This window comes from Chelon labrosus (genome assembly GCF_963514085.1).
Source record: "Chelon labrosus genome assembly, chromosome: 6".
Lineage (NCBI taxonomy): Eukaryota > Metazoa > Chordata > Actinopteri > Mugiliformes > Mugilidae > Chelon > Chelon labrosus.
In genome coordinates, this window is record NC_140342.1 from 7,919,224 (window position 1) to 7,940,934 (window position 21,711).

The 21,711-nt window shown below is 42.9% G+C and overlaps 1 protein-coding gene across 2 annotated transcripts; it reads right to left on the reverse strand.

The window, feature by feature from the left end:
* Positions 1–2,129: 2,129 nt before the first annotated feature.
* dnm3b (dynamin 3b) lies at positions 2,130–21,065 on the reverse strand. 2 transcript variants are annotated; one of them, XM_084546574.1, is made up of 20 exons: positions 20,884–21,065; positions 19,209–19,282; positions 18,852–19,001; positions 16,391–16,594; positions 15,448–15,546; positions 15,142–15,302; positions 14,648–14,790; positions 14,354–14,489; positions 13,487–13,554; positions 12,708–12,846; positions 12,494–12,580; positions 11,608–11,678; positions 10,705–10,759; positions 9,153–9,266; positions 5,255–5,364; positions 4,344–4,458; positions 4,001–4,165; positions 3,447–3,682; positions 3,151–3,324; positions 2,130–2,209 (listed from the first exon to the last, which is right to left on the reverse strand). In XM_084546574.1, the coding sequence occupies exons 1-20, from the start codon at positions 21,042–21,044 to the stop codon at positions 2,170–2,172; spliced, it is 2,502 nt and encodes an 833-aa protein (XP_084402700.1). In that variant the 5' UTR covers positions 21,045–21,065; the 3' UTR covers positions 2,130–2,169. The 2 variants fall into 2 exon arrangements, with proteins under 2 accessions (XP_084402700.1, XP_084402701.1); XM_084546575.1 differs by having other exon boundaries at positions 15,448–15,539; positions 16,384–16,594.
* Positions 21,066–21,711: the final 646 nt, after the last annotated feature.

The following is a 21,711-nucleotide window of genomic DNA, read 5'->3' on the forward strand; positions in this document are numbered from 1 at the left end:
CATAAACAGCTTGATACAACCACCACTACAACTACTACTACTACTACTTGTCTTCAAATACAAGGTCACATGCTGCTTACATTAAAGTGAGCGGTAAGAGTTTGAAACAACTCTAGGCTATCAAGGATGCAAAGTCACAATAAGAATTTAAAACCTTTGAAGATAAAAGATTATTTATGCTCATTTTGTAGCCATGTATTCATCCTTTTTCTTGGGTTGTGCCTCCTTTCTTCAGTTCTGTTGTTATGGAAACCAGATGTGCTCCCACTGCATGGGCTGGATGCTGCAGACCTAGAGTACCTACACATATGTTATGACGTTACGTGATAAAAACAAATATTCCTAAAGTCACCTTCTGGCCAAAAGAGACCACAATAAAATGAAATTATGCATAAAACTCAAGTTTGTACTGAGGATTTAAATAAGGTTGTTATAACTGTCCCCCAAAACCCAGTCTCTTAGACAACAGCAACACAAAGTATGCCATTATGAGGAAGAAGTTTATTGAGGAGCGATACAGAGACACAGAAAATAACAACTGATGCATTTCCCCAATTTCACATTATGCCGTTTGCTAAACAATGCCACCTCACTACAACTGGAACCATTTTGTTGTCGGCCGTCAGCAGATTTTTTTGTTTTGTTTATTTCCCCCAACTTTCCAATTCTCCTTCTATATTTAGCTTTGGCAATACAGAATTGTAATTCATGCCGGTAAGGCAGTCTAAATTAGAGAGAAGAGAGCATTTAGTGAATAGAGACACAGAGAACGATTAAAGCGCTAGGATCCGTGATGAGGTCTTTAAAGTCCACAGGTACAGTATCTCCTTATCATTACCTATATACACCAGAACACAGTTTAGGCTCACATACACAATAACAAACCGACAGAGAAGCACTTGAACAATGACAATACCACCTTAAGCTCTGACGCAAACGCTGACCGACTGGCTTCTGAGTTTTGCGAGTCGAGGAAAGAGGAGACTAGAAGGGTGCGAAAAGAGGAGTTTGTGATATGAATGGAGTTGCACGTTTCAAACCTGAGAAAAGGGCTAAATGGAGACATGTAAAAGCATGTTCTTTCTTCATTAATGGAGGAACTTTTTTCTTTTCCTTTATTTTTTCGCATGCAAGTTCCATCATCCATCTCGCTGGCCAGCGTCTGAATCGGAGCTTAAGGCTGTAAGGGTCACGATTTGACCACTGATACAGCACAGGTGGACACCTATGACGAGGTTAAATGCATTATTGAGGCTGTTTTCCATATAGAGAATACTGAAGGTGCTCCTCAGCCTTGCTATGTGTGTGTGGCTGCTACTACAACACAGGAACAACTCACAAAAAGTCCAACATTAAATTTACCCCCGAGGGTTTTATGATTCATCATTAACAGCTTTGACCATGAAAACAAATGGAACTGAACAAACGTGCAGACAGACAGCACATGCACACGTGTCCTCACACACCTGCACACACGCACGCACGCACGCACACATATTACTCACACAGTTTTACTCGCACACATGTTCACACATATACTAAGATACAACCTTTGTTCCTAAGAGAACATCAAGCTGATAATTAACACTTAGGAGGGGACAATATACAATAAATTAATACAATACTAAATCAAACCCAGCCTACATATAGGCAAATTAGTCCCTCCCCCATATACATACACACAAAATACACTCGCACACACTCTACACACACGCACTCCCATGCAATAAAAGCAGCTTATGTGCCATGCTGCATTTTGGAATGAGTAGGGCAATACGACTGCTGAGCGTATTTTCATGTAGAAGCAGCAAGTGTCGGGGATGGGGGTGGGGTGAGGTGGGGTCGGGGGGTTGACTCGGTGAGGGGCTGGTGTGCGGGGGAGTGGAGGAAAGGTTCCAGGGACTGATACTGGGTAGTGGACCTGCTAAGCAAACCTGGACCACAGGCGAGCAACAAGCGCACATACACATACACCACAAGACAAGTACCATACTGTACATAGATATATGGACATCGTCACCTGGCAGGAAATTGAGGGTCAAAGGGGTCAAAGACGTCAGTATCTGCACTAAGGAGAGACCGGGACGGCAGGGGCATGGCTAAGAGAGGAGGGGGAGGGGAGTGGATGAGGGGGAAGGTGATAAGGGTGTGAGGATCTCCTTTAGATGATTATGGGGCTTGTCTTGTGGGAGACGGAGGGGGTCGCCGACTAAGGAAACAAAATGACAATGGGGCGTAAGGGAAGAGAGAGTCACAGAGAAGAGAAGAGAAGAGAAGAGATTAATCTTTAGTGTTCACACACTTCACTACATCTTGTGTCTTTGTTATGAGTAAGACAAAAAAAGAATTGTAATTTTCTTGCACAAGTCAATAAAATTAAAAATGTGGAGAATTTATATCTAATAGTCAGAGAGATTATTTGTAAAGTAAATCGATACTATGGCCACGTAATATTACTCTTCCACTTGCAAACCAGTTAGGTTAGTTTAGCAGAAATACATTAATACATACAAAAAACAATTAGTCTGACTCACTGCCTTATCCTAAGCTAAGTGCCACCTGATGGTAGCTTCATAGTGTAAGTAAAGTACAGACATGAGTGAGGTCCATCTTCTCATCTCAGAAACAAAGCCAGTAATCCCATCAACCTCTGATTAGTTCTGCATTTTATGTTACTGCAGCAAAGCATTTATGATGACATTTTTCCAAAATCCCTGCATTAGCTGTGCTAATATTAGATAATATTTACTGTAGCCCCTTTGCTACTGCTGTTATGTGTCTTAATATAGAGGCCACTCTAGAGCAGATTTCATGTAATGACAGGAAAAGTATTAACTCTGAGCTAATGACAGCTGAGAGCAGCTGAGATTTAATTCTGAGCAGGAGGAGCTGCTATTTGTTTTTTAGTTTTTTAATAACATATTTGATTAATAAATATAAAAGATAATTTAAGTTGGGTAAATATGTAAAACCCGCAAAACTCCGGAGAGTTAGACGTTGATCACTATGCATCAACGTTTTCCTTGATGGAAAATTCAATCACTACGAAGAGCTTCCACATTTCAGTCAGAGAATGTACTTTGTTAATCCAGTGGGAAACAGCTATGTCATAAAAACCTCAAAGAGCAAGGAAGTGAAGGCAGCACTCACCTGGGGATGCTAGGAGGGGCCCTGTTCGGGCGGCTGGGAGCCTGAGGGCTGTCAGCACTGTTATTGAAGGGCCCCAGGGGTCCTGGACGGTTTGGTGGTGGCGGAGCCCCTCGAGGAGCAGGACGTTGGCCTGAAGACATCCTCCTGGGGGCAGTGGGGCTGGAGGGAGGAGACCTGAGAAGAGGAAAGGATGTGGTAACAGAATAATATTTAGGGAAGAGTAGTATTTTGACGCACAGTCCCTCAATTTGCTTTTTATGTCACATAGTCACTGTGTGCATTTCATTTTCATTTACCTGCGTCCTCCACCGGCTCCCCCCACCCAGGAGTTGTCAACAGGGGGAGGCATTGGAACTGTGATGGTGGAGGTGGAGATGTCACCAATGATGGCCAGGGCCTCCTTCAGGGCCTGGTGGGTCCTCAGCACCTCGTCCCTCCTCTGGGCCTGCTCCTGGGACTCGTCCATCAGAGAGTTTTGGTCACCAGTAGAGTAAAGCTGGGCCAACAGCTCTGCGTTGATGAAGTCCTTCACCTAGAGGAAGGACGAGGTAGAGGAGGACAGTGGATTAAAAAAAATTTATAGAAAAAAGGGGATGAACGGTGATGTCTGTGCACAGCAACTGAGCTCCAATCCCAAACATCTTTGTGGACAGGGAGAAGGGTTTCTGGGACAGGGCTTAGGATAGGGGTTAGTTTGGTGGGTGAACAACAGGCTACGTAAAAAGTAACACAACGCAATCAAATATAAAGATACAAAATGAATTATAATAGCTATAACTAAGGTATCAGTAGTAGCTCTGATACAGTAAAAACCAAATGTAAAGCTGTCAGCTCCAGTATTTTTCCCTACATTGTTGATCATCAGATGCATGATGGTCTTAGGCATGAGGTCCCGGATGCACTTATTGACAATAGCCATGTATGAGTCCACCAGGTTACGGATGGTTTCCACTTTACGCTCCAGCTGGGGGTCCATGGAGAAGTTATCCGAGGTGGTGGTGGTCTCGCTCTCAACCTGTACAAGTAGAAAGGCAAGTTTTTGGGGGTTTTTTATACGTGCGAAAAATCGTGCTGTTGTATTGTTTGCATTGTAAGGAGGTGACATTTTAATACTGGATGTGAAATAATATTATTTTATTTTTCCATCTTTAGCTTGTAAAAGTAGCCAGGCAAGTAGAGGAACGAATGCAAACCGTTGCGGTCTTCTCAGGATAGACCCCGGCACGTAGGAGAGACGATTTCCAGCTGTCCACGTCATCCTGAGAGTCACAGGCCAACTCCAGGGTGCGATTGTCCTTATACACATTCCTGAAAGTCATGATACGAGAGAGCATGGCTAAATGGAAACCACCGTGTACCTGATAATCCTCACAACCTTCTGTTGTCTACGTGCATTCAATACTAAGGTGAAGGAGTGTGTTTATTTACATGTTTAAATGTGATTTAAGCCCCTTTTGACTGTGTAATTATTTAACAAAATGCAGACAATGCTGCCTTTTAGTTTCAAAAAGTGCTCAGCAAAAGAGATAAAACTCAGACATCTGGAAGTATTGACAGTCTATTAGGTTATGTGTCTTTTTCCATGCGGGATATTTTCTTGTTTAACATTTTAAAGGTTGCAAGCCAAGAAGTCTGGAAACTGGATGATGAAAATAGATCACCGTGGAAATCTTTTTTACAGAACACATTGCAACAATCACTGAAAGTACACAGATTCACTGTAGTAACTACAAATAATCATCCACTGAGAGCAATCAGCTGTTTGTTAGTTCATCAGTGCACTGTTGCAATGTTTAGACCTCCAAGAGCCTTGTAAATGTCTGGTATTGTAAATGGTTTTTTTTTTCTAAGATGACGTTTGCAAAAAAATAACAAACCTCATGAACTGAACTGCAGATCTACTGGAAATACTTTAAGTTTGTCTCAGGCTGTGTGCATGCATGCATGCACGTATATCGTCCATACCACATAATCTGAAACATATTTGAGCCTCTGCTCTTCTGCAGAGGGGCCTGCATGTACTGCATGTGATTGCTCTCCAAAGGTTTTTCTTCGATCGTGTGCAAATCAAACAACTGTGAAGTTAGAAAGTCTCGCAGCTGACCGTGACTCTGTGTTGAAGATGCAGAATATGTGCTTGCTGGACATGAAACTCTTCTCCACATCGCGGACCTTCAGGTTGTCCAGGGGTAGCATGTACTTCTTCTCTTTCTCCTGCGAACGAGGAAAGAAGACGTTACGGATCAGAATCACTTCTCTGACTAATACAGTTCCTTCCCATTGTTATTTTCTAATTTGTCACGCTAACAGCTGCTTTAAAAGATGTCGGTAAGACAAAGGTGAAATCAGGTTTTTAAAGAGGGATAGAGGGGGGGATAGACGGGGGGTGAGCAGAAAGAGTAAGGGGTGACGGGAGGGAGGAGGAATGGGGGAGAAATGAGAGTGGGAGGTAAGGGGGGGCGTGGGTGGAGAAGGGGAAGCAGAAACAGAAAAAGAAAAAGGGAGAAGGAAAGCACATGTGGAAGTCATTACAGTGTGGGTCAAGCTACAGTCGTTCTTCACGGTGCGTTTTGCCGGGGAGAGCTGGTAGCTGAAGGCTGAGGAAACTCTCGGATCGCGGTGAAGACGGGCAAAATGCTGATGTATAAAAAAGCACTGGAGGTCCAGATAAGGCACTGCTCAGATACGGTGTTGATGCGACTGAGGTTCTAACAGAGTCAAAGAGGAGCTGCGACGGAGCCTTGGCTTCAAGCACTCCTCATTTTTCACTCCATCCTAGCCTCCATCTTCCTTAACCCGCTCCGTCTTTTTTCTTTTATCCCTCCCCCTCAATATTTTTTCAATATTTTTTCTTTCCATTCCAGAGGGGCCCACTTCCTGCCTGATTTTTTTGAAGGAGGGAGAGAGAGCAAGGGAGATTAAATGACAGCCTGGCGTTAAAACTCAACATCTGGTAGTGCTTAGCAGCACACAGAGAAGCAGGGAAGGAGGGAGAAGTTAAAGAGACGGCGGGGCGAGGGAGAGAGGGAGGGAGGAGAGACCGACAAGAAGATACACAAAAGTGGATTTGCAAAAGATTTGCCGGAGAAAGCCCACATCTGGCGGGACGGTTTGGAAAGTTGTGGTAGATGCTTGCAGGTAAGAATTAAAGGAGATGAGGAGAAGAAGATGAGAAAAGGCTGCAGAACCTTCTGTGTTGTATTCCCAAGGGGTCACTACGGCCCATATATGGTCACACAGGTTCCCTCCCTCTTCCTCTCTCTTCCTCTCCCTTTCTCACTTACTCACTCCCCCCCCTTCGTCTCTCTCTCTTTCCCTCTTTTTTGTAATATCCCCTCCCTGAACGTGCAGCCAGTCTGTCCCAGTCGTCTGAGCGAATATGCCACGTCAAGGCTGGATACTCTTCATGGCCGGCGTGACCGAAACGGACCGCGAGGGGACCCAGAGCTCAAACGCCCACCAAAACAAATAAACACTGCGAGAGATGGTCACCAGCGGGCGAAGGGGAGAGCGGCGAGCACGGATGAAGGCGAATCGCACTTTTGAGGGGTTTTCGATAGACGGGATCCTTGCTGCCAAAATGGAGAGGGGCGAAGGGAGGGCACAGACGACAGAGCCACAAGCATCTGGAATGGCAGAGAACAGCACACAAGGCCTGGCTCTTAACTCCGGCTCCGTCCACCCAGTGTTCAGACTACCTGTTCATTGTCATACTGGTGTACAGTAGTCTGCACATTGGTTAGACTGGGCATGGACCCTCTTCTGTCAGTCTGTCTTTCCGTCTCTCTCTCTCCGTCTCTCTATTACCATTTCAGGTCTACAATGTGCGTGTTTTTTTTGCATCTGTTGCTTCCTCCTCACCCTTCACTATTTTTAATCTGTAATTGATCTGTATCCATCTGTATGTTGTCCTAAGTGCACTCTAACACTCACCAATTCCTTTTCACTTCTTTTTGGGAATAAACATTTATCACACATTTCTGACACTAACTGCAGATCTGACAATTTGCTACCAAAGCCAGGGTGTAAAAAAAAAAAAAAAAAAAAATCTAAATTTCGAGTCTGAATGCGGGAAAAGAATTTGAGGCTCCAGCTCACATAATTTATAGCATGAATGAGTAAGTGTGCAGGCTGCTAGCCTGGTGCTCCGATGGAGATGTGGTCCACTGGAAGGGGGAGGAGCAAATGTGGCTGCAAAGCATCAAACACAGGCCAAAGGAACGAAGGGCCAATCAATCAAGTGGAGTTTGAAAATACAGTCAGACACCTCCAGTGAAGTTATTTCAGTGGGTGGTCAAAATGGAGCCTGAAGATTGTAAAGGACTCTGATGTACACTAGACTGCCGTGGTGTCAAATAACTAGTAGGAAAAAGTATTTTGCAGAAAAAAGTATAGAGTCACAGGGAGGACAACTTTTTAAACGGAATATTACTCATGTACAGAATGCACAAAGCAGTGACTCAGTGTGATGAAGTGATAGCTACTTAGGAAGTTGAAGGGTTGGGGTTTTGATATTTAATATACGGGTTTCTCTCCGCTGATACACTGGAGGCTGATGTTTGGATTAGAAACTTGTGATTTTGCTGCCAATAACGCGAGTAGCTCCAAAGTAACTGCCAGCCGCACTAAGAAAGAGGCAGGAGGCTGTGTGTGTGTACATGGACCCATGTGACTGTGCACGTACGTGTGACTATAGAAAGTTCAGGGAGTGTAAAAACAGAAATATACAAGGCGAAGCCAGCGAAGTCTATAATTTCCTACATTACCACACTAACGTCTCAAATGACAATCTGTAGGCCCAGTGCTGCGCGGCCCCCATGTGCCGTCTGAGGGAGAGCAGAACGTGCTTTCATATATTCCGGGTGTCTGTGAGTGAACATTTGGTCGGGATTGGGACTGTTCCAAATTTGCAAAGAAGGAGCGAATGCCTGAACTCCCAGTGGAGGAGAAGAAGAAGAAGAAACGGAGGAAAGAGGGGAAACTCCAAGACAAAAGAGAAGATGAATGGAAAGAACGAGTGAATGACAGGACCGAGGCAAAACTCTTCACATATGTGATTCATACAGTAAACTGCTCCGTCATGGTGATGATGCACACTTCAAGAATGCCAAACTGCTCACAAATAGTACCCCAGCCAAGCTAAGTTTACACAAACTTAATTGGAACCACATATAAACATCTATTTGATGATCAAGGCTGCAGAGAAAGGTAATGTCTCTGAGAATTACTCCTCTTTCACATTCTGTGTGTCTCTCTTAGAACTGAACAATGGCAAGAGGCTAAAGGTGTTCTGATGAACAAACAGAAAAGCAGCAACAGCACCAACTGGCAGAAGGAGTTGCAGTGTGTCTGCCTATCTACACTTGCTGTGCAGAATATCCTCCAACCTGTACAGCAGGCACAGACAGGCAGATAGACATCAGCCCGCCAAAATAAGCCATCAGGACGGACCAAATGCTGGATCGTGTTGATGCAGGCTCGTGGGTGCCAATGCCGTGTAGAACTACAAATCAGTGTGCTGTTCATGGTCTGTGTTTTATATTTTCAATAAAAACTGAAATAAAAACAATAAAATTCTGCTTAAAAACATCCAAGTGATCTGAGTCATGTATCTACTAAAGATGGTTCTATTCAGCATCACATCAGGCTGTCATCCATGAGTCTCCGTTTAATCTATTTTCAATATATCTTGGGATTGACAGTTAAATACATAATGGCAAAAGAAGGGCAATCCTTTTTTGTGTGAATTTTTCCTCTGATATCTTCTCAAGACTTTCAGACATGTCAAAAAGCCAAATAAGAATTAAAATACTACTAAGGCCACACTTAAGCTGCTTCTTAAATCGCTAACTTTGTCCATCAGGGAGTGTGCAGAGGGATTTCAGAGCTCTTTTTTCTGTGCCTGCTGTGGCCAAAGAAACTCCATGAGAGCAGTGACAATGAACTAAAATAGTAAACTGGAGGCTATAATTCTTTTTTGGCTCAGCGGAACAACCACTCACCTCGTCATCTTTGAACCAGGAGAGGCTCTCTGCAGTCAACACAAACCAGTACTCCTTGGCTCCTCCCTTCATGATACTGATGTTGTTAATAGTCAGCCAGCCTTTGCGGATGACCTGGGGAGGAAGGTAAGTTCAGAAGTCAGAAAAAGATGCATAACAGGAAAAAAAGCAAACAAAAAAAAAACATAAAGAGAATTACAGGAGCTCATTATTTGTAAAGATTCATCCACAAAACATGGATAGAACTAGCCCAGGTACAGCAAATGAAATGGTGCGAAGAGGTTCGGGTTAGGTTTGTGTCTGTGTGACTCACTCAGAGCCTAGCATGTGACTGTGTGTCAGTGCAGTCTCATTCAGGGAATTGTGTTCACAATGCCACGAGCGGAGGGTTGTGTTAGCTTGTTAAGTGACCACTGTGTCAAGCACACAATAAAGCATGTGTTTTCTCCTGGTTAGGTGTATTAACCCTACAAGCCCTACATAAACAGGCCTGCAGGCATAGTGCCAAGTGATTATTAGGTTAGATTACTGTCAGTCTTGCACCGCCTAAGACTCACTAAGGAGGTTAACCAAATCATTACAAAGCCTTTCTGTTGGAGGTACAAATGAGAGAGCCATGTTGTGGCTGAAAGTATTTCAGGATACTAAAATAAATAGTGTATTTTTACACTTTAAATCTTGGAGAGGACAACTTAGATTGTTTTATTAATATGTGTTTAGCTGGCAACCCCTTGTAGTCTTGGTGCGTGGAGGCGGTGTTAGAGTAAACGGTTAGAGAGTAAGCTCTTACAATCAGGCCTGATGCGGGAGGAGAGGAGGCCTGCAACAGGAAGCAATGTGGGGTTTTTAGACACCCTGTGGTACTAAAATAAAATGGCAACTTTCTTCAGTTTTAAAGAAAAACCTTCTGCCCAATAGTAGCCTACACAATCAATTAGCATTCTTGACTTGTTGGGGTGGAAAATGACGAGTTTTTTTATACAGCAGTGCCGGAGAGCACCACACAATGGGCAGAGGTGTTACTGCAGGCAAGAAAAAACAAGAAAAAAAAAAAACACACAGCAAACCATAACCCACAATGAGCCATACTCACCAACAGACACCCATAAGAGGGCAGCTGAGATTCTCACTAAGGGATGGGGATGAAATGCAAAGTGGCACCTTGACGACACAGGAGGGGTTCAAACAAAGGGAAATGTCTCAACAACAACACCAGTGATGAAGGTGGCAAAAAGTAATAGAACCCAATGTGAAACAAAAACCACTGTCCACAACTGGTGCCCGATTAAAACATAATACAGCATGCACGACTAGAAGATAAATTAATTATAAACCTAAAGAAAAGCAAAAGTAAAATTTGTATAACATCGGTTCTGTGCTATTCAATTGATTTACTGAAATGGAAGAGTATTTCGCAACAGATCTCTTTCATTTCAGCTCTTTGTATTCTCTCTGCAGCAGCCATCTTGCCACTGTGTGGGTGCACAGCACTCCCTTGACCTTGTGCTCTGTGCTGTTTGTATGGGACACACAAGACGTGGCAAATGCTCACCTGATTTCCTGCTGAACTCTGGCTCTTATTAGTCTGACTGCTCCTCTGTTGCGCACTGCGGCGGAGAGACAGCAAAACAGAGATGGCAGGAGATGCATGATGATGGGGAGTAAAAGGTGAACAGAGAGGAAAGAGAAAGAGACAAATGTGACTGCAGTAAAAGAAGATCCTCTAAACCTTTACTTTTACAAGCCTGCCATGTTACCGTGGCCACGTTAGACAAACAATAGCAATGTGGGGATAGATTGGCGTAACCACACTGAATTCTTATGAGAATATGAGTCTGTGAACACGGCACTTGGATTTAATTAGGAGGCAAGTTTCAACTGATACCACTGCATGCAACGGAATAGTCCAACAACCAATCAAATAGCCTGGAACATTTTTGCAGGAATATAATCAGTTCCCAGTGGAGTGACTCCTGTCCAACTTTCCACTGCAATAATGTAGTGGGCAGGGAAAGTGCTTAGCAGCTAATGCAAGGGTCATATCCCGTACAAAATGTAGACTTATTTAATCTCAAAACAAAATTTTTCAAAAGCATGTAAAAAGGGTGGACAAGTGTGTGTGAAGTGGAGGAAATAACCAATCATAAAAACTGAACACTGGTGAAGAAATAGTAATTTTCCCAATTTCTACCAACATCCCTAATACGTAGCTCGTGTGCTCCTTTTTAACCATTTTCCTGGTCTGAATTCCTCCTGTTCTCGCTCTCAATTTTCACTCTGCTTCGACGAAGAGTTTACTACCGGATTTGTTTGTCTAACCAGAAGTACGTTAGCAACGGTAACCATGGTGGAAGCAACCTAGTTGGTGGGTCAGCAACCAATCAGAAGGCCAATGAAGGGTCAATTAAAAAGAATTAATCATGGAAGAACGAAGATAGTTGATTTGAATCTTTACTTAGCAAATCCAATGAAGTCCTCGTGGTTAGTGTTGATGTAAGATAGCTGGATGTCAATCAGCAGCAGAACCTGAAAAAAAAAAACCATAGAACATTTATCATGATGTAATCTTATGTGCTTTCTCGGAGTAGACAAGAAGAAAGATGCCATTTTTAATTTCTGTACAGTCAATATGTAGCCAGAGCCTGTAGGTGGGTTAGCTTAAATTAGCATAAAATAGAGCAACAGCTAGTGTTGCTCTGTCCAGCACAAAGAGCTACACTGCATTTGTACAAAAATACAGTGTATTTATGTGTGAGCTAAATAAGTTCTATAAAGTCAAGTCATTTAGTAGGGCAAAGCCAGACTAGCTAATTTCTCCTGTCTGCAGTTTTTGTGCTACGCTAACAGACTGCTCACGTTAGCATCTGAACCAAATCTGCCATCAATAGGAACCTTTGTTAAACAGTCAGCGAATGTAACTTGTGAACTTGTGGTTACAACATAGGAAGTCACGTACACCACTTACGAGGCAAGGAAAACCACAAGAAGGGCGCGTTTAAATGGACTTTTCTCATGAACACAGTAAACACAACCCCATTTTAAGACAGTATAAACAGCAGACATGAGAGTGGTTTTGAGCTACACATCTTTTTTTCTGTGAGGATTGTAAGGATGTATTACAGTGTGCTAGGTATATTCATAGTAATTTATCTGCATACTACACACCTTATTTTTTATTTTACACCATTAAAATAGAATGATTGATGTAAATCTTTTCATGTCAAGGAAAACTGGCTACTGAAGTTGGCAATGGATGCCTGTGTGAGTATGCATGGCGTACATCTTGCGTACATCTTCCCTTATACACAAAAACATGCATCTATAATTGCAAACTGTATTACCTGGTCTTTGGCCCGACTCTCTCTGTCACGGATATGAGAAGTCACAATCCTCTCAGTCTCCTCTCGCAGTGTGGGGAAGCATTCCAGCTGAAAACACATCACAGTTTATCACCCCATGCACATAATGAATAACCAAATAAAATTTTCAGTAGCCCTCCTTTCCTTCCTCACTGTGCCATAAATCTTTCAACGTAAAATATCTTGATGGGGTTACCTTAGTGGAGCACTGGCGTACAGTATTAATCAGCTCCTGGATGACCATGTCCACACACTTGACACAAGGCTCCTTCAGCTTTATAACCTGCTTCTTCACAATGGCCTCAAAAGCCATGTCTGGGGTGAAAAGTCCAGTCCTGGATCCCACAAAGAGGACAAGAAAAGAGATGATGAAAACTGTTTTCCTTAAAGCACAGTAAAAGAAAAATAGATGATATGTATTTTGTTGTAGTAGTTGTACTGTGTCTTGGAGTATATTCCTGCTTTTGGTTTGTGTTTTGGTTCAATGATGGGCTTTATATGTGGTTGCAATAATCAAGGGACTATTACCAAAACCAATACTGATGTGATCAAAACAGTCACATTTTGGTTTTTGGAAGAAATCCAGGCTGAAAATTGGGTGTTTCTCAAAATGTCTCTTTAAATGTCAGACTCTCTCACTTGTTGGGTGGCATTTTCTTCTTTTTTTCAGCTGTGGTATCTTACCACTGCTGAATCAATATAGAAACACACAGAGAGCCTGGACCTAACATAATAAAAGGCATGCTCCACCCATGTTCATAAATTCTCATCCAAACTGTTTATTTTCAGACTGCTGGCAAACCAAATTCAAACCTCTGCATTTTTATTCTGTTTTTCTGTTTGTATGACATTCACCATGAGGGAATTGTGTCTTTTGGAAAATTTGGCATGCAGTAGTGAGAGATATGAATAGATAAGGAATCGTGGGAGCAAAAAGTGAGAAAGTAACATGTATTTAAGTAGACAAACCCCTACCTGATACCGTGGATGTTCTTGATAGCGTAGCTGATCTCACGGCGCATCTCTTTCTCATCGCACTCCATCTGAGGGGAACAGAGAGGACGTTGTGTTCATGTGGGACGCAGAAAACACAGTTGAAAAAACGTAAGAGATGAATGACAGCATGAAGAGATAAGGGTCTTGGCAGTGAACGATTTAAAAGGGAGAGAAAATAGTGCACTGATAATAGTAAAGCTGTTGAGGGATAATTCAAAAGAAAAGCACAATAGAGAGAATATAAGAAGCAATTATAGAGTGTGTGTGGAGTTGTGGGGAAAACTACAAAGAAAACAAAGGAAGGGATGTACTGCAGAAAGTGTCATTTCGATTTATATTCATCCTTGAATGCTTACATGTTCCTAAAATGAATAAGTGTACCAGGGAGGTCATTATTAAACCTGTTCACAATGTAATTTCCTTTGTTTGAGGAACTTACAGAGGAATCTCTCTGTAAGTGTTGATGTCTTGAAACAAGACAGATGATTTGGGGCCAAAGCTACAACTGAACAGATTCATGCTCTCTGGAAACTTTCAAAAATAATAAAAAAAATAAAAATTCACATGGTATGATTCACGTGGAGGGTTTAGAAATTACTGACACCGTAAAATAAGTGCATGTATAAAATATGAAAAAAATCTAAATCGTTTACATTGTTTCAGAGATTTTACATTTTGTAAAAAGCTCACAGTCTTCTGGCAGGGTTTTGGAGGGACCTGGGTTCACGATCTTAGTTTAAAATCCTGGCTACAGGTGTGAGATTAGTGCACTAGAGAAAAGGAGAATTTCGCGTTTGAAATGCACCCAGCAGACACGGTCATCTTATTTTATGAGAGGCATGTCACCTTGACCAGCTCAAAGGGGAAACGCTCATGAAAGATGCGGTTGATTTTCGCTCCGCCAGACAGCTCCACCGTGTCAACCTGGTCCCCTGACCCCTCAATCCTCTTCTCAAAGTCCACGGAGAACTGCTGCACCATTCTGAAACACAAAAACATAAAAAAAACAACACTGACTTCTGACATGTAATATATAAGGTAAGAAAGACAATGAAGACAATAAGGAATGCATTCTGCAGTGCACATATTTTCTGTCAGCAAACGAAAGGGTTTTTGCCGTGGGAAAAAGGGGGTACTGACTGCAGCAGCTGCTTGGTTTTGCGAGATGGGTCATCAGGTCGGTATCCCCGGTATTCCTCTGCCTCCTTGTCCAGAGCCAACAGCTGGGATTGCAGCTTGCTGCGGAAAGCTGGCAGGGTGTCCCGGATGTGGTTGGTCAGTTGCTATGGAGATACAAATCCAGCAAAAGGGAAACAAATTGAAAATCGTGTAATTACATTACATCGTTTTCATTTATGGCTACACTATGGCTAAGACTGTATATTTTACTCATCACATACAAAAACAATGCAGAGAAATTATGGAATGCCTGCCTGAGTGAACTTATGAATTATTAGCGGCTGAACTAGAAAGAGTGAGTGTGTTTCCCACCTACTGACAGTTTTATATCACCCACACCGATGTCACATACAATTGAAGTAAAAGCATAAAATAAAATAAAATAAGTAGGCCGCCCTCTTATTAATTATGTAAAGTGCACTGAGGGATACCACTGGGAGTAAATCTATGATCACCTCGTTGAGCACTCTCTGCAGGCGTGGAGTGCCCATTTTATCAGCCATGTGCCTGTACGATGGGTGGGACAAGAAGAACTTCCTCTCAGCATCTAGAGCAGCCTTGATGTCTTTCTTCCCATCGATGTCCTTTTGACTGCGATTCACGACTCCAATGTACCCTTGGAAGGAAACCAAAAAGTGCACAAATTGAGAGGACTAATAATGAATGGATAATCTTGGAAGACAAAAGTAGCGACATTTAAAGTGGAGAGAAGAGCCAAAGGGAGTGTGGCGGACGTGGCTCACTATAAAACAAGCACACACCTCTTCGAAGTGGCAGCAACTTGTTCTCCAGCACATCGCGGGCGTCTGTGCCCTCATCCATCAAATCCAGCTTGGTAATCACTCCAATTGTCCTGAGACCTAGAGAGGGCACCAAGAAGTCATGGAATAAGGAGAAAATACTCTTACAGCGTAAAAATATGCTTCCCATATTTAATATAGTTACACAATCCTGTAAATATAAAGAAAACGCTTGTGCAGACCAGTCCTGCTGCATAACCTAGTTTCTTAGACATTTATTATTTATATTTGCTAAATGGTCTATTTTGGGTCTCATGAATATCCGTGCCCTTCTAATGCAGCTTTGCATCCAGCTTTCTTTCCTTTATTTTTTCTACTCTTTTTTTCATTACTCTTATTTAAACTTAGCCATCGGAATCCTTTCTTTCGCTCCTGTATTCCTTCAGCTCACTCTCCTTGTCTGATATCATTCATCCCACCCACAAGGTTACTTTGTCCTCCACCTCTTCCTCGCCATTTCTCTGTCCTACCCTCCTCTCATGTCTGAAGGTCAAACTCTTGGGCATTAAATTAAATTGATTCCTTCGTCCCTCTCAGACTTTTCTTAGCCTCAACCATTCTGCGTTTATTTCTGCCCAGCTACAAAGATTTTATTTTTCCTTTCTCTCCTTTCGACAGCATTTGATTAATTATAACAGTTTCTTCCTCGCTTCTAATAATAATGTGACACTTGATCAATTCCTGAAGGAGAATTCTGTTTCCACATTGAGAAAGGTCAAAGCACAAGGTTAGACACTGAAAACCATCCCTGCAGCTGGCAGAGATCTGATGTGTTGTTGGTGGGGTTGGCCCAGTAACCACAAGTCTACATTTCCACAGATTCATTTCCTTCAGTTTATCTCTCTTCATCCTTGTTACAAGCCTTCTTAACTCCCAGAATCCCTCCCTTACACCCACGTCTTACCCTGGGGGTCCACGTCCTTCGCCAGTTTCAGGGCATCGGAGTTGGCCAGGTCAGTGTTGGCCGGAGTGACGGCCAGGATCAAGCAGCTCTCTCTGGTGATGAATTGCATGATCATTTCCCTGATCTGCTGCTCGATGTCCACAGGCTGGTCTCCAACTGGCACCTTAGTGATGCCCGGAAGATCAATGAGCGTCAGGTTCAGCACTGCAGAAGAAGGAAGAAGAAGGCAATATAAGGACCCAGTCATACCTGCTTGACAGTTATGTGACCTATTGCTCTTTAGCACTTGTTAAAACTGCAAATCTAAAGTACTTCAGTCTGTTCAAAAATGAACAAAAATGCAGGTAGGACGCACATATAACATGCTAATCATTAGACTGGAAGCTGACTCTACAAAATTTTAGTAGGGTAATTTGGCCTGGAGTTGCTCTGTTTGCAGGTGATTATGCCGGCTGAAGATCTACTGGGTCAATCAAATCATTTTGGGTGGGATTCATGCGGTGATGGAAGACTAACAGCGGTGTAGTCATACGTGACATTTGACCTAGGGTTGCCAACCGTCCCTTGAAAAACGGAATCGTCCCGTATTTAGAAACAAAAGTACGAGTCCCGTATTGAGCTGAAACGGTACGCACTTTGCCCCCGTATTACCGTGAGAATCAAAAATAGTGTGTAAAGTGCCAATGGAATGAATGAATAACAGGGCACTTTATATGAACATTTACGGTAAACTTATTCCCAGGCCGTCTCCTGCTCTGTGACCAATGAGCTGACAGCGGGAATCCCGCTCATCTCAGGGGTACTTGGGATACTGTCGCTTACGAAGAAGATACTGAAAAAGATCATTTGTTTTGCATGTGTTCACTCAAAAATATGCATCTAATTCAATTCAGGTTTGAGTCAAATAGTTAAAAAAATCGTTTCACACACTAAAAAAATTCACCACACCGGGAAGGGTGAATGGTCTGCCGGCCCTGCCAATGAGGTGTCCCTTATTTATTTTTCAGGAAGTTGGCAACCCTAATTTGAGCGCCATGGACTTGCTTTTGTTTACAACAAAATGGCTGCCATAGGAGAAGCCAAGTGTTTAGATGCTGCTATTGCGTCTGTTTTAAAAGATGTTGACATCTACATAACTTTAAAGGAAGGAGAGTTTGTCGCTCGGCATACCATAATTTCCTCCAATAGGTTGTGTTAGTATCTAAATGTGTACAGAGCATTATTTTTCCTCTATCAGTTGAAACACACCACGTGATACAATCCAACAGTGTTGCCAGAACTGAGTCTGGCTACCAACGGCTAGCAAATTGTCGCTACTCAGATTTTTCAACTATTCTGTGCTTATTCCTGTAAAAAATGTAAATTTGCTTTATGTGTGCTCTAGACTTAGCATTATTGATTCTGTTTAGAATGACAGGGACCAAGCTGACCTGAATAATATATGTGGGTGGTGGAAGCTAACAATGTTGCTAATGTTTCACAGTTGGAGGTAGATAAAATTCTAGCAGTTCATGCCATTATTAAAAAGCACTTCAATTAAGTACCACAACAGATACTTTAACCATATTACTTGTCAGTGAGCGGTTGTTCTTCTGCTAATCAAATGTAATAGTATTTCCTAGCAAGCTAGCTAGTTAGCTAGTCCGTGTGGCATTTAGCTGCTAGCTGCTGGTGTAAATATTTGTAAATAACCTTTATGTAAAAACTGATATGTATTTTAAATCACTAATACATATCTGCTCTTAGTAGATACTTACATAAAAAAATAAAATGAAAAACGTAAAATGAGGTTATGTTTGCACTACAGCTATAGGTTATAGACCTCTAGTTGCTCAAACTGTACGGCTTATAGCCCACACCATACTGTAGGCTACTGGATATGATGAGAGAGTAACATTTAAATGATAATATTTGAAGACTTATCATCAGTTGTGAATAAACCACTCATCTGTATCTGTATCAGGATATGCAGCTCATGCTATCAGTAAAAAACAGAAATAAAATACAAAATGAGCTCATTTCAAATGATTCACATTAAGAGTCTTCTGATGGAGCGAGACAAGTGACAGAGGATCACAGATGGCAGGAAGCTGAATGAATTAGTCTATTATCTCACATTCCTTTCATTTCAAGGCTCTGGTTATTAAGGATAGCATTCACTTTTACATTGGTAGCAATCGAAGGACATCAGCAGAGCATATTTAAATGTGCTCTGTTCAGCCATATCAACAGAGAGCCTTTAATGTATCTGTGCGCCTGCATGGAATTTGTTCATTCATATATAATTATTTCACTAGCAAAACCATTTTCTTTGTTTCTAAATTATTATCTGCCACCTATTCCTGTGAGGAGTGAGAGTACAATGACTCACCGCTTGTCACAGTCTACTTTGATTCAAAAGTGTTACTGCATACAGTTACTTGACAGTGAAAGGAGGAAACCTGAGTTATTTTTTCCGCACCGTGAGGCGAGTAAACCCGCAGATTGATGGGGACGGGAGATATGCCTTTGTTGGCCCCCGTGATGCGGTCGGTCTCCGCCTCGATTTCCTGGCGGACCTCATCGAAGTCTGTGAACTTCTTCCCTTTGCAGTGGAGGAACTCAGCCCATTCTGAGGGGGTAGGAATGAAGAACACATAACAGAGATTAGAAGTGACTGGGCTGCGTGCGGCTGAGAGGAAAATAATGCGAGGGGGAATAAAAAAAATAAATAAATAACGCAGCGCCATTTAAAAAGCAAAGAGGAGGAGGCTGTGTTTGTGTGTGCAAATGTGTGGCATGCTAGCATGTGTGGGTGTGTAGATGTGTGTGCACCCACCTGCAGTGGCGCTGATAAGCTGCAGAACCAGGGGCCTGCGGGTGACAATGCCAGATCCACGGGGCAGAAAGTCCCTGAAGAATGACAGCCAATCAAAAGTCATTATGTCAAACCTCAGCAAATGAAAACATTGATCAAAGAGTGGCTATACATAGCATAATGATCATTTCATCTTAAGGTTCCTTCTTACGAGGTCTTGAAGGGCAAATGTCTTATAATTATAACTTCTATAATGGCCTGACAGGCTTCAGTGTCATTCATCCAATGTGCTGTGAGCCAGTTTAATACATGTGGAATATGGGGTCATTTTAAAATACACTGTAGCTTCCAGCTGCTGCAACCGAGTGCTATAACAGTACAGAACGATCTAACCCAATAAACAACAAGTCATATTCAGAAAGAAGAGCTGCTTCGCTGACAGGGAGATCTCTGTTTAATAACGATGACTTTAACATTTCCTGGGGGGTTTCACAGACTCAGTATGTGTGTGTGTGGCTCTCTACCAGTTTGTGCCACACACCTGACAGCCTACCATCTCTTGCTTAAGGTCTCTTTTGAGGAAACCTTATTAACACATATCGACCCTCGGAAGTCCCTCGAGTGGGACGGGTTTAAAAAAAGCCCACTACTTGTCCATTCAGTGCTGTACAGAGCCAGTGCTGGACAGATGGACCGTTACTCAGCATCACGACTCTCTGTGACGGCTGAAACAGGACTAAATCAATGCATCCATCTGGAGCTGAGCACATGTATCGGCATGCAATATTTGGCTGCACTATAGACAATCGAGCTAACGGGACGCCACAGTTTTGAAAAGTAGTAGTCAAAGAGATGCTAGTTCATCTTTTATTAAGCCTCCCCTCCTTGTTAAACACTCTAATCTGAATGCCTGATGGCATCGCTCCACAATCCAAAGCCGCAGAAGACATTGTGGTCTACAGCTGGTTTTACAGGCTGAGTAGTGGAATGCCCCTGTTAATTTTGCAACATAAATCAATCAGTCACCCATTTAAAGAGCTATTTTCTCTGCAAATTCTCAAATTAAGTCATTAGCACTTCTCTATATTAGGGACATTGTAATTAGACTTTGAAACCATGGTAACATATTATTGTGTGAGAGGGTTCTTGCAGCAAAAATAAATGTCAACGAGACTGGAAGTATTTCTTGTTTTTGGATGAATTTGGCTTGCTTCTTATATAAAAAAAAATCACTTGACATTCAGCTGCTTATAATTTATTTGTTCTGAGACCGAAATTAAAATGCGGGATGATGAATATTCATGTGGTTTCAGGAGCTGCAGTATATGGTTGATGGTGCTTTAAAACCGTTTAGGTGCAGCCCTGTGTTTCTGCAATCTGCATTTTAGAAAACACGGAAATGTAACGACGGATATTTCTTGAACTGTGAAGGAGCCTGGATGCAGTTGGTGCTGATTGGGCTGAAATCCCCAAAGGTGCTGCCTGTAACCCAAATAAAGCTCCCCTCCTCTGTTAGCAGCCACGAGGCGGTGTTGTTAAAAGTCAAAGGACAAAACTTGACCTAATGTGCTCAAACATATGAGCGCTCCAACTGTGACACACACAGACAGAGAGAGATTGGCCCTATAGGCCTCTTATGTCATCGCCAAGGCTAACGGGAAAAGGGGATTATCCTATTTCTGGTGGTCAATTTTACCTGCCTACAAAGTTCTCCAGCACGGAGCTCTTCCCTGCGCTCTGGCCGCCGACCACCGCGATCTGCGGCAGGTCGAGGTTGCAGGCCTGGCCGATGGAACTGAAGGCATCCTGCAGCTTGTTGACCAGCGGGATCAGCTCCTCCATGCCACGGTTTCCCATGGTGCCTTTGGACGGAGGGACTCGGGATGAGCGAATGGAGAGAGAGTAGGGGGTGGGGGTGAGGGGGAGGTGGTGGATGTGGCGCTGCTATATTAGTCCAGGACTACTGCGGTGCTTGTTGATGTAGTGAAGTCATCTAGCCGCGCGTTGCCCCGAGCCAAGCGAGGGTCGGACCGACTGTGGAAGCAGAGGAGAGAGAGAGAGAGAGAGAGAGAGAGAGAGAGTAAGGGGTAGAGAGACCGAGAGGGAAACAGGGAGACAGAGGAGGGAGAGGTGCAGAAAGGAAGATATGAAGAGACAGGGACAGACAATTGCGCAGTTGCTACCACCACCATCATAACCCTCTCTCTCTCTTTTTCTCTTTCTCTCGCTCTCTCTCATCCCCATCTCCCTCTCTGAAACAAACACACACACAGTCTCAGCCAGCCTATACTTTCAAGGGCATTTGGTGAGAGAAGCTCCAAATGCTCCATATTGTCACATTGAACCAACCCGTGCGCGCATGGCTTCACAAACCGAGCACGGTTCTCGCTCAGTAAATGCACAACAAATCGTCGTTTCAAACACACGGCGGTGTCCATTAGAAAACAGTGTCCGTTTAATAAAAAATAAATATACCCCAGCACGGACTAATGACAGTGTCCTTGTGTTTGCTGTGAGCTCACCC

Bases quoted from the DNA above. Each gene is read 5' to 3' on its own strand.
- dnm3b (XM_084546574.1), bottom strand. From the start codon at position 21,044: ATGGGAAACCGTGGCATGGAGGAGCTGATCCCGCTGGTCAACAAGCTG. The intron at 12,581-12,707 runs GTAACCCCATCA...ATGTGTTTTCAG, and splicing joins TACGCCAGTGCTCCACTAAG to CTGGAATGCTTCCCCACACT. The intron at 4,459-5,254 runs GTCAGCTGCGAG...CATGACTTTCAG, and splicing joins ATCTTCAACACAGAGTCACG to GAATGTGTATAAGGACAATC.